This window comes from Pezoporus flaviventris, unplaced genomic scaffold (assembly GCF_033815535.1).
Source record: "Pezoporus flaviventris isolate CSIRO_AGI_PZ_B2104156 unplaced genomic scaffold, CSIRO_AGI_Pfla_v1 ptg000108l, whole genome shotgun sequence".
NCBI lineage: Eukaryota > Metazoa > Chordata > Aves > Psittaciformes > Psittacidae > Pezoporus > Pezoporus flaviventris.
In genome coordinates, this window is record NW_026892656.1 from 443,545 (window position 1) to 456,386 (window position 12,842).

A 12,842-nucleotide genomic window follows, 5' to 3' on the forward strand; every position below is an offset into this window, starting at 1 on the left:
TATTAGTTTAAGATTTTACTCTTTTTTTTTTTTGTTATTGTTTCATGTAAACCTAGTTATTGATTGAATCATTGATGAAATGACAATAGTTAAATCCTGATAAATATTAATGCAGTGTCTTCTTTGGGGTTGTACAATATGAAACACTTGATTTGCTTCTAAGTGTTCTAAGTTATTTAATTATGATGAGCTGTCATACTGTTATTATTAATCACTTCTTAAACTTTAAACATCTTAATTTGATGTTGTCTAGCAGATTAAGAAAATACTACTAAGAAAATCACTGACAGTATTGTTTCACGTTTTCTGTGGTAGTGTAATAAAGATAACTCCTTTGGCCTGCAGTGTATCACAGTTTCACAGTATAGCTTTTCAAAGCCACCACGACTTCAACTGGAGATGTGTGGGGGACGTAGACTATTTTTCTGTGAAGGCAAAGTTACAGTCAGCTTTGCAGGGTGTATGTGGCTGTTGCGTGGGTCCGTGCTTCCTTTCTGTCTTATCTAAGTGGTGCAGTTTGCTTACTTTCCACTACCTATCCAACGCAGGGTATCTGGCCAGAGCATCCTGGCCGAAGTTCAATTTAGGTTGACTTAGTCATAGAAAGGCAGGAGTTATATTGGATGGTAAAAGGAAACAGCCAGGAGAATTATAAATACTTCCTGCTCTGTGTGCCCTGTTTCAAAATAGTCTATAATCTCTGGATCTTTTTGGGTGACCAGCTGGTCTTGACTGCCAAAGCAATGCAGGTGGTTTGTTGCTTGCTGCGTTCTTGTTTTGGATCTACTAATATTGCACACTTTCTTCATGTGAAGGAAATCTGTGCCTTTGTTACCTTTGGGTTTATAGCAGGTTTATACCAAGGTATATATCATGTCCTGTGCATCCTGAAATATTAAGCCAATGGAGACCCACTGTATGTATTGTATTGTATTGTACTGACCCATTGTATTGTATGGTGAATTAGCTACATCTGCAAAACCTTCTAGGTGCATATAAAGTGATAGTGCAGCAGCATTTATGTTTAGGGAATACTCCCTCAAATTCTTTGTAATGTAGACATTCATTGTCCTAAGCTGTTTGATCTAGAAATAGTTGAGCGGAGTCACTCTCTTCAGCTTCAGCTCTTGGGTTTGTGGCTCTTCTTGTATTTTCATCTGCCTAAAGTTACTTTAGCAATGATAGGTTATTATTTTTCCCCTCTCTGCCTCAATTCTGGTGTGTCCAGCAGAGGTGGAGAAATTCTCTGAGACCATAGGAAGAACTGCATGATTCACCACAACTAATTCAATCCCCAGTAGTTCCATTTGGGGTTGTTTACAAAAGAGATTGGTGATCTTGGTATAAATAAACCTAAGAAGGGATTGCAGTTCAAGAAGAGATATGTCTTATCTCAAGTCGTGTATAAGGGTTTTGAGGAAATTTTAAGATTGGACACTTGAGAAACAATTAGATAGTATGTAATGCATTTGAGAATCAGGGCCAGCAGCGTTATCATCCTTACCATTCGGGACAATCAAATGGAAATTTCTATTTATTGAAGTTTTTGTAATCTGTTAAAAGAATTTACTTTTTTTTTTCCCCCTCCCTCACCTTCCCCTTGTAATTCAGACAGGCACTACTCATTAAAAAGCAGTTCAAACAAATGGGTCAAGACTGGCTGTGGGGGAGTTCGCTTCATTTTGTTTATTTCATTGCAGGCACCGGAACGTACCCAAACTAATACCATTGTTATCTGAATTTAGCCTGGCAACAGTTGTACCTGTTGTCTCTTTGCAGATTTTTTGCTTTGATTTTAATGAGACTTTCATAAGGACCTAGAGGAATTAGATACCTAGCTCTTACTGAATTTTAGTTAGAGTGGGGTGCCTAACTTTTGTGGGCTTTTTTTAATACAATCTTCAGTCTGAGTAAATATAAACTAAATTATTTTTGAAATATGTTATATCATAGGCATTTTATCAGTTCTATGAACAGATCCTTAGTTGGGAGAGCCACGCATAATGTGTTCTGGTGTATGGCAGTGCTTGTTTTTTTTAAATTTTGTGGGCTGTTTTGCCAGAGAAAACTGCTTTGTATCTTTATGTCCATGGGTATCTTTGGATAGGATATATTGCTTGCATTCAGGTAGAATTTCAACAAATGTTATTTTCCGCTGATACAGATCTTACAAATTACTTCCTCCTCTCTCCCCCCCGAAGTGTGTTCTTTGATATAAAAAATCTCAAAATACAAATCTGTTTAAGAAAATTCACAATTCTGTAGGACTGGGTGAATTTATCTTCTCTTAAATAAAGACAATGAAGGGACTTGATCTGGTGTAGGGGGTGCAACATTTCCCTCTTTGAAATTACTGTTTTTCAAAGATTGGACGCTTTCTAGCCCATTGAAAAGAATTTCAATTTTTCCAAATTTGTGTGTAGGACATAATGTATATGTAAATGACAGTGTAATTAGTGGAGCTGAGACTGGAGCCGGTTAATTTTTATGAGAACAGCAAGTTGAACTCAAAAGCGGTGAATAGAGGGGATTTTAATACCAATATGCTCCAGTAGTTTTGTAGTTGATTGTGTTGCAGTTCTGTATAAATTTTTCTGGAGAGTAGTGGTGATGCTAGGTCCTGCATTGTTAAATGGACTGAGCTTGGCTTATAATGTGCAGAAAGAATCAGCTTAGGGTGAGTCTTGTCTTTCACAATGTAATTGGCTCACAGAGATGCCTGTTGTCCTTCAGCCAAACTGTATGCTTCCCATAGGAAGCTGTGGCATAGTATGTGCAATTGTGAACATTTGGTAACTTAATTCCTGTGGCAGTAATGTCATGGGACTGTAGGGGACCAATTGGTGACTAGACTTTGTTTTGAACAGAGAAGTTTCACAGCCATCTCCCTGTTTTACCTTGCGAAGAAACAGGATCTCAAGGCGGCTTATTTCAGGTGAGGGTATTTTAGTTTAAATGAGTTAAGCATTATTCTGATTTGTTGCCTGTAATCAGAAGAGACCAGTAGCTATTCAAACATAAGAAAAGGAAATTTATAAGCAAAAGCTACTAAGATGGTTTTGATCCTGACAGAACAATTAGGTAATGAGGGGCAAATAAGTGAAAATGGTCTTGATGTAGTAGCATTTAATCTTCTGTTTGAGTTGTGATAAGTAAAGGCTCTTGCTTGTAAAAGAAGAAAGATGATTGATTCTGTAATCTTGGGATTCCCTTACTGCTAGCAGTAAGCATCAACCTACTTTTTTTCTTACATGTCCTGCAAATCAGCCTCATTTTGTTTTGCTTGGAACCTTGGGAGGATGCTTAAATTTTTTTTTCAGTGTCTGTTTCTTAATTTGGGCACAAGCCAGGGTGTTTGCAGTGTTAGCAGTGTGGCTTTATATAAGCAGTGTCATAACAGGGTTACACCACTTAAGTTAGAAAGTAATTGCTGCTCACTGTGGATAGTGATAAACTCAGATATGGAAGGTGGAACACTACTGTGGTAAATTCTGCAAGGAGAAAGGCTAGGACAGGGAGTCATCTTAGGGCCTTCTAATGTACCACTTCATTGTAATTACCTTGTACCAAATTAGAATGGTCTTTAATAAGACTCATTTTTCATTGTATTGGCTTTATTGCTGTGGAACATGTAATCATGGACAGGTAGGCTTACTATAAAACTCCACCCAAAGTAAACAAAGGGAACACAGTAAGCCCATCTAACGGTCAGCTGCTGTTGAAAGTGATGATTCCACTTGCATCCTTGTGTTGTCACTAGGAATCAAGTCAGTTGTTGTTTTTTTTTTTTCTGTAGTTTTTTGTTGGTGTTTTTTGAGGGGGATGGGTGAGTCATGGTTTGTTTTTTTTTTTTTAAATATGTGGTATTTTTTCTCTTGGAAATGGTGCTCTTGGGAGTGGGGAATACCAAGAAATATGACTGATCTTTTTGGCAGCAACCGACAATCTTAATTTTGTAAAAAATATGGCAGCTGCATCACTGTGTTACAGTACTCTGACATCAGTAAACAGTTTTTGGTATTAAACATTTATAAAAGTTCTCAGATATCTGAAGAAGAATGATAAAAGTTCTCAGAAAACTGGAGAATATTTCAAGCATGTATGTAGCTCACATCGGTTTGTTCTACTAATAACACAAAAATAAAACCACAGTAGTAGAAAGTTTTCCAGCCTAGGTAAAAGCCTGTCATTTGTTCTCAGGGCAGTCAGTGTTCTGTAAGCCTCTTGAGCTGCACTCTTCTGGTTTGTGACATTGACAGAACCCTCAATTGAATTACAGCTCTTCAGTCCAACGTAATTGTCTTTTTTGTTGTCCATTTGATATTATGATTTCATAAGAGGTAACCAGAGGGGTCCTACATTAGTATCTAACTTGAAAAGAAGTCAGAAAATAGTCTTAATAATCCCTTTCATACTAGTTTTGCAGCATTATCATGTATCTTAGAAGTATGAATTTCAGTGCAGTCGCTCCTGTTGAATACACATTGCAGAGGTGCCCAGCTGTTTTACCTGCCTTACTGTAACCCCACCTAACACATCTGATGGTAGAAAGTCAGCTGAACTACCATGGTCTCTGCAGGTATTTCTAATAACATACCAGTTGCTCTGTTCTGTGAATTACATACAGATATCCAGAAACTGACTGAATTACCAGGATCCTTCCTAATCCTTATCCTTCTAGTGAGCTTTTAGAATGGTGGTTGAACTAATGTGCAACATTAGGATCATTTAAGCATTTTCTGTTGGTGACAGCATGTATGTGTGTCTCTGTATGTAATGATTGCCAGTGTATTTTTTCAGTGTCCCTAATGTCATAGAAATTCTGGTTTTGTTTTTGTTTTGTTTTTGTTATTAGAGCTGTTCTGCTAATTGAAAAGGAGACAGAAAATAGATGTCCACACCTACAGACCCTGGCGCCATGCCTCATCCTGGTCCTTCCCCTGGACCAGGACCTTCACCTGGACCAATTCTAGGACCCAGCCCAGGACCAGGGCCATCTCCTGGCTCAGTTCACAGCATGATGGGGCCAAGTCCTGGTCCACCCAGTGTCCCGCATCCAATGCCATCAATGGGGCCTACTGATTATCCACAGGAAGGCATGCCCCAAATGCATAAGGTAATAGTTTATTATAAGTGACCTTTTCTTCCTCAAGTTCTCTGTGCTGATTAAAAAAAATACACTGCATTTAGAACTGCATAACTGCTATTAGACATTGTGTATCATCTGCAAAACTGCAGCTACACTCTTACTACTTTTATTAAAGATGATGCACTTATGAGATGAAATACAGTTTCCTTTTTCTTAGTAGACTACTTTGAAGTGTAGTTAGTAGTTTGCAAATCTTCATTTGTAAACTGTACTACTCATTAAGGTAGACATTTCTAGGGGGAAAAACCCACTGAATTATTATTTTTAATCCCTGTGATAGACCATTCTAACAGTTTTTTATTTTTTTCCTTCTTGTCTGTTTGGATGTGTCTTGTGTTTTTCAGGGGTTGTTTTTAGTTTTGCATGAAATTTTTCTGTTTTTTTCTAATTAGTAATTTTAGCTCTTAAAGGGCTTGTGCTTCAAAATTTGTTTACTCTTCCATGTTGAGGAAAAACCTGGTTTCCAAGTTATTTTATAAAGGCTTCATCTTACTGAGGAATTTAAAACTGCATAGTGTAGCACATGTGGCTAATTGGACATCAGTGGTTGTTGGCATACATTTAAAATTACGTATGTGTTTAGACTATCATTAATACTTTTTGCTTTGAGGAGATACTTGTGGGGAATTTTCTTTGTGAGAAAAGTCTCTATGTATTGTCATTTTTATTTGGTTTAGATTTAGAGGTTAGGATAATTTCAATTTCACTGGTGTTCTACTCTCAGAAATATGCAGTAACAGCTTACAGGGCCAAGATACTGAAAACATTTTGATAACTGTTGTTGATTCCACTTGGAATTGTTATATGTGTGGGGAAAAAAAATTACAATAAAAAAATAATATAAACATATTTTAATTTTCCTCTTAAGTTGGCAACTTCTTGATGTTGCTATCCACACATGGATCCTTTTCATTCATTAAAACAGTTAAAAAAAATTGCAATTGTCATTTCCTTGTTTGTCGGGTTGGAAGGTTAGAACCCAAGCTTCCAATACTCCAATGAGTGCCCCAAACTTTGTAGACAGCCAGGGTTTTTACATCCTTTAGTTCTGTCCTTTCTTTGTATTTTTAAAAGCTGCTGTATCTGCAGAAGAAGAGGGTGGCACCAGGAACTTTAGAACAGTTGAATGCTCTATACCGTACATTTTTAACTCCTGTATTGTTTCACTTTGTGTGTTCTTCAAACACTTAATGTTACATTAGCTTTAGAAACAAACCAACAAATATAATCCCATGAAGTTCTTTCAGAGACTTTAGGAGTGTCTCAGGAGTTCTGTGAGCCAGAGTAGAAGCTCTCCCTTTGAGGTGGCACTGAACTGCTTTAAAAAATGCGCCATGAATGTGAAAAGTCTGGACAGGTAATTCAAACGTGACCAGTCAGTATAGTTATAGTAAAATTACTTTCCATTTTCTGTATCCTGATAATGGAACAAGGCTGTAATTTCACAAGTCTTTATTTTAGTAGCAGCAGCCTTTTGTCCTCTAGGTTGCCACTTCACAAGTTCCAGCATGTCTTTGTGTGTGTGTGCGACTAAGGTAGAAAATGTGTCTGCTGAGCTGATCCAGGTTGGAAAAAAAAAAAAAAAAAGTCATGGTTAATTTTTCAGTCTAGATCAGTTTTCTAGTCTGTTTTCCTGTGCAACCCCAGAAGCAGTGTACTGTGACATCTGAGGGAAGGGTCTCTTTAAGAAATGCCATGGAAGGGTGCCTCTAGACTATTGTGCAAATACTACTTGGGTGTTGTTTCATGTAATCAAAAAAACTGGTCAGGCACCTGCAGTTTGACTGAGTAAATGTTTTTTTCCTGCTTAGTGTTGTGTAAAGCAGTTGGGCTTTGAAGTTGTGATAGAACGTAATGCATTTTTTTTTTTCCTAATGAAATGCAGTAGAAGTGAGAGATTGCACAGTGTCCTAGTTACGCAGTTGCTTTTGGGGTACACATATTTCATATGCAGTGGGATGTGGTTCTTCTAAAATTCACAAACTAAGTAGGGAAACACCTTAATTCTATGTTAGATGTTTGGCTTACAAAGAATAATATAGTGCATGAAACTAAAAAAAAAAAACAACCAACCCACAAAGTATGCAACAGTAGGGAAAACACTGATTGATACAAATTGACATTAATAAATAATAATTCCTAAAGTATGTTTACTTAAAAACAGTTAGTATGAAAATTTAAGACTGTATATTCATTTAATAACCAGAGAAGCCTTCCACGGGAAAATCTGCTGTTGATTTCTGTAACAGTTTTGACAGAAACAGCAAATCAGCTATCTCTTGAAATTTCTTTAAGTAATCTTTAGATGATTGAATTGCGGGGAAATACAAATTGTTCCAAAGTATGTCTTGGGTGCAAGGTAGCTATATTTAAGGGAAATACTGAGAAGTCTATTGAGGGGAAGACCATACTAAACGGACAAACTGTAATAGCCTCAGAGAGTCTTGTAAGGTGAAAATACTTCAAAGCTGGGAAGATACTAAAGGAAGGCATTGTTAAACGGTTGCCTTAATCTTACTTCTCCTTGGCATCCACATATGAGCTCCTCTGGAGGCAGAATATTAGGGAAAGATGGTTTGAGTATGAACTGATACAGCCTTCTGTATGCTCTTGTGCGCAGTCTGAGATACGTGATTTTAACTGCTTAACTTTTAGTTACGACGACAGTATATCTATTTAATTTGCAGGGTCCTCACTTGAGGAATAGGAAGAGTACTGTTAGCTCTTGGTTTGTTTTCTCTTCCATTTAATTTTAACCTGAAGCTTAATCACTTCTCAGTTTGTAATAGGGTGTTCTGTAAATGGTTACTGGCTGTGGAAAAATTACCATGATGTCATGGGCAATATTACTGGCTTTGGTGAATTAGAGAAAAACTGTATGATATAAAGAAATTATCTTCCTACAAAAATGGTATTTTTTTACTAAACATATTATTTGTTTACTCAACTATTCCATTAAAACAGAAGGCAAATGGTTTCAAGATTTCAGATATTGTTGGTTAACATACCTGTGCACATTAGACATTCTGGAAACCTTAAAATTCTGTCATGGTCCTGGAAGTAACTCCTTTTTATTCAGCAGCAGGTTCCCTGTATTTTTTTTTTTGAATGTGTTTACATTAGTGAAAAAAGAAAGAAAATAGTATTGTCAGCCTGGAAAAATCAGTGGAGTTCTCATGTGAAATGGTGTTTTCGTGATTTAAAGGAGAATAACGAAATTGTTTGGCAAGTCCCTGCTGCAAGAACAACCATGGTTGGTGTGGCTGTCCACCAGTAATGCATTCAGCTGTTCTGTGCAGTTATGTGACAACACACTGCTCTTTGGTCTGTGTAATTTTTGCTGCTTTAGAGGATGCATAGTCTAAAACAAATGAAGTCTAATGTTTGATCTTGGTCTCTGATTTCAAGGCTGGTGCTTTGTTTGTTTGTTTGTTTATTTGTTTCAAGAAGGTGAAGGAAGCAGAAAAAGATACCATAATCTGGCAGTTTACCTGGAAATAGGTCAAACTGTGATGCAGTGCTGTCTGTCAGAAGACCTTAGTTACTGAATTCAGAGTAAAAGCAGCGTAGGCAAAGTGTTCCTTATGCGTTAGGCATTATGTAAAGTCTGTAAGTCTGCCAAGTCTGTAGGTGTGGGCTTGCATACAGTTGCTCATCCTTCATTATGTTTTTTGTAAGCGCTCTTTATGTATCTGGCCTGTTTTGTACTTGTTCCTGCTCATGAGTTCCAATGAAAATAGTAATGCATACTCAGAGTTGAATATGTGAACTTCCTGTTTCTGTCATATAATAATAATAAAAAAAGTACCTCAGTTTGATAGTAGTGCTTTATTGGTAGTATGTATTACATTTTGCAAACCAACAATGTTGTTGGGAAAGGTATCTCTAATAATTTATACAGGACTGAACAATTTACAGGAATTGCATTGTGTCTGAGATCCTTTCTGTAGTTTTTAACCCGTTACATAAAGTTATTGTTAACTCTAACTACGCAGTGATTCAAAGAAGTTATGAAAAATAATTGGTTTTCAGTTCTTGTAGTCCTTTGCTGAATTGTGTTTTATAGGGTTTTTCCATAGGCAGTTGAGGTATTTCTAGATCAAAAATACTCTTGGAAACACAAGTCTTTGCATAAATTAGCAGTACTGTGATCATTAAAACTAATTTTGTCTTCAAAAAAGTTTATGCCACCTTCATCTTTTGTAGCTTTTCTAGTAAAAACCAACCTGATTGTGTTCTGCCTTTCCTAATCTGTTCCAGATAAGTTTAACTTCATCTTTTTCACAGCATAATATCTGCAAACAAAGAGAAGCAAACTGCCTTCTTGATATGTTTAGGCTCCCTTCCATTTAACTTGAAGCATTACAGTTTGCTGCAGGGTTTTTGTGTGTGTGTTTGTGTGGTTTATTTGTTGGTTTTGGTTGATTTTTGCTTGCTTTTTTTAGAATACTTCTCTTACAAAAACCCATTCTTCTGATAAGTTCCATAGAAACATTTATTCAGTTGATGCTTTCTTGTATGTCTTTACTTTCCTGTTCCTGTTCGATTTTGAAATTTCTCTTTAAAAGACCACATACTTGTTGTTTTCCTCTTCACTGCTGCTTGTTGTTAATGCCAGCTCCTTTTTCCACCTTCTGTGTGCTGGTACTTCTGATGCCCTAGGTGTGCATGCCTTGTCTTTTTTAGTCCCATTGGAGCTGTCTGTATTCACGGATGTTGCACAGTTGCCACCCATTAGTGCAGTGACACTTATCCCTGCAGTCACACCACAGATGTGTACAGGTACAGTCCTCTGTTCTGGAAATCAGATCCAATTTCCTGCACAGTATGTTCCTCCTTTTGGTGGCCCTAAATACTGTCCTTGACACATAACCATGATAAAATAGGAACGCAGCTGGCTTTACAGGTGTTTCTGTAGTTTTCAGCTCCTGCAGGTAGAATGTGAACTGGGTGTTCTCTTCCACATTGATTATCTTTCTAAGTAGTGGCAAAGGGAGAGAAAGGTATCTTCATGCCTCAGAAAAAGACAATGGGATTTATTTGGTTAATACAGATGAACTATTTTTGATGGGTCAGTCATCTATCTCTACATTTCTACTCCATATCCCAAGTTCTTGTAATCACAAATAGCTTCTGTAGTAATAAGAAGTATTTTTCTGATACAAGTTCTTTTCACAAATGTTATTATACCTTCATGACAACTAAACAATTCGATTAAACATAAAAAAATCCATATTAATTCTTCTTTTCTATATGTTCTTCCTTTCAACCCATAGTTTCTGATAAGAAAAAATGATAGTGAAATCCTTTAAAATTCTAATAAACACCCCCCCCCACACACACCACGTGCCTAAAGATACTTCAGTAAGATTTGATTTTTTTTTTTTTTTCCACTATGGTAAGTGGAAATTTTTTATCAAGGAGGTATAATTTAAAATTTAGGGTAATGTTTTCCTTTGTAGAAATGATGACCTGTGTTTACTTCTGCTTAAATTGATCCATGTGCCCAGTTGCTCAAAATGAAGTAATGTGACAGTATCTTTTTTGTGTGACTTGATGTAGCTTCTCGCGCGCTGTTATTAACTGTATGTGTTTCCGGTGGGGAAAGTTTTCTTAATTCTTTTTTTAAAAAGAATTCTCAGTAAATAGGTGTGCATTTAGATAAAACAGATTGCAAGCTCGCCATTCACAATAGGGTTTGCAAAAACATTTAGTATGTATGACATGTTACAGAGAGGGATAGAGTTGCATACTTTTGTAAAGAGAAGATAAGGAAGTGATGCCAGCCTGTCTTAATACAAAGCCTTGCAGAGCACCAAGTTAATGAGCATAATCTCTTTCTTAGTTAAGGACCTGATGTAATTTTTACTTTCAGGAAAAAACTTCTTAGTTTTCATAAGACATCATCTTTCTAATGTTACTTTTCCCCTATTTTCACTTTCAGAGCCCTTTAGTTTCTATTTTGGAAACTTTTCCAGTGTCCTGCATGCCTTCAGCATGTTTTTGTGACGCCAGGCTGTCTTTGCTGCACTCTCTGAAAAAGGCACTTGGCCCTGTTTTGTGTTTCAAGTACTATGGGAACTGTAGTTTTTGAAGAGTGAAATAGATGACAGGAACTTTAGGGAGCACAAGTACTTGATTAGAACTATGTCTTCCCTCCCTTGACGGCCTGTCCCTGTTTTTGCCTGCAAAGAAGTGGCTACCTCCTGCAATGTCATCTTTGTTTTTGAACAGAAAATGGGGCATTCCAGTAGAGCAGTGACTGAAAGGGCAAAGTTTGGACTAAAAATAACTTGAGCCAGGCCACAGGCTGTACTTTCGTAAGTTGGTGTGTGTTACACTGCTTTGTAATATGAGGCTGATAGGATTCATATGTTTGTATTTGGACAGTTTGCTTCCTTGGGTTTGCCGAACAGTTCATAAGGAAAAGAAACAAAAACCAAACCAAAAAGGCAACAGAAGGGACAGGCAGTCTAATGGTGCTCTGTGCTTCCACATATGTCTGATTAGAGGGGTAAACATTCCCAGTATATGTGTTTTGAATGACTACCAGGAGAAGTTTGTAGTCTATTTATTTGTTTAGATTTTAAGTTAAAGTCCTTTGGAGTTTTATAGTGGATTTATATACTATCTCCATATAAATGCCTATTTTGTTTTCACAGTCTATTGATGGCTTGCATGAAAAAGGGATGGTTGAAGATGTTCATTGTGGCTCCATGAAGAGTATGCGACCTCCCCACCCTGGAATGGGCCCACCTCAGAGTCCAATGGACCAGCATAGTCAAGGTTTATACATACTGTGCATGTTATATGGTTTGGGGCCCCTTTGTTCCACAAAGAATCAGTAGTTCCATGTAACAGATTTCCAGTTACTTCATTTCAGCTTTCTTTGGAAAGGCTGAAATGATAGCACAAGGCAAGGTGAATAGCTGAATCCCCTTACTTTCTGGAATACCCATCAGTCATGTAGCAAAACAAAGCTGTGGTTCAGGTCTGTGGCTGGGGCAAGTAGTTGGGCTAAGTCCATTACAGATTCCAGTTCAAATCTCTAAACTCCCCCCACTTAATTCTTCCCTATCTTATGTGACTACAGTAAATACAAATGCATTAAAATATAATTTATTTTAATCCTATGGTGAAGGAGCAGTAAGAGAGAACCACCCAAGCAATATCATTAGTATCTGTAAGGTTTGGTCAAGAGCTGACCAAAGTTCTTTCTCAATTTTTTTATGCTAGAAAATATAAACCATTTTTACCACATTGCTGTATGCCTTCTTTGTGTCATTTAGCTTGTACCATAAGAGCTTGCATTCTGTAAGCAGCTCAATATGTTGAGCATTTAACTGGTATTAGTTAGTTTAGCAGACAAAGCTTTATATATTGCATAATTTATTATTTTACAACAACACCTGAGGAATCCAACTGAAATTAGCTTGCTATACCTCTATGTCGCCTTTTTTTCTTCTTATACAACTATCTTTTTGCAAAAAAATGGTGATGGCACTTGAAGATATTCTGACACGTGTTGTGCAAAGTCCCATCTGCTAACTTTGTATTTTTTCCCCATTAGTGTACAGATCTAAGGCAGAAAAACAGGTTTCTTCATAGCCTTTGAACTTGTTGGATACTTTCAGTCTGATTTACCATGAGATTGGAGTCCTGTAAGTCCTGTTTCTAGGATTTTTGTGGAAAC

The 12,842-nt window shown here is 37.0% G+C and overlaps 1 protein-coding gene across 6 annotated transcripts in view; it reads left to right on the plus strand.

The window, feature by feature from the left end:
• SMARCA2 (SWI/SNF related, matrix associated, actin dependent regulator of chromatin, subfamily a, member 2) overlaps window positions 1-12,842 on the plus strand; it is a 131,368-nt gene that overhangs the window by 5,292 nt on the left and 113,234 nt on the right. For 5 of the 6 annotated variants that reach the window (XM_061477781.1, XM_061477780.1, XM_061477777.1 and 2 more), the window contains exons 2-3: window positions 4,856-5,116; window positions 11,812-11,935. In XM_061477781.1, the coding sequence (XP_061333765.1) occupies window positions 4,892-5,116; window positions 11,812-11,935 (349 nt within the window). In that variant the 5' untranslated portion in view covers window positions 4,856-4,891. Of the gene's footprint in view, window positions 1-4,855; window positions 5,117-11,811; window positions 11,936-12,842 lie in introns of those variants that run through there. The other variant, XM_061477782.1, reaches the window with a different exon arrangement.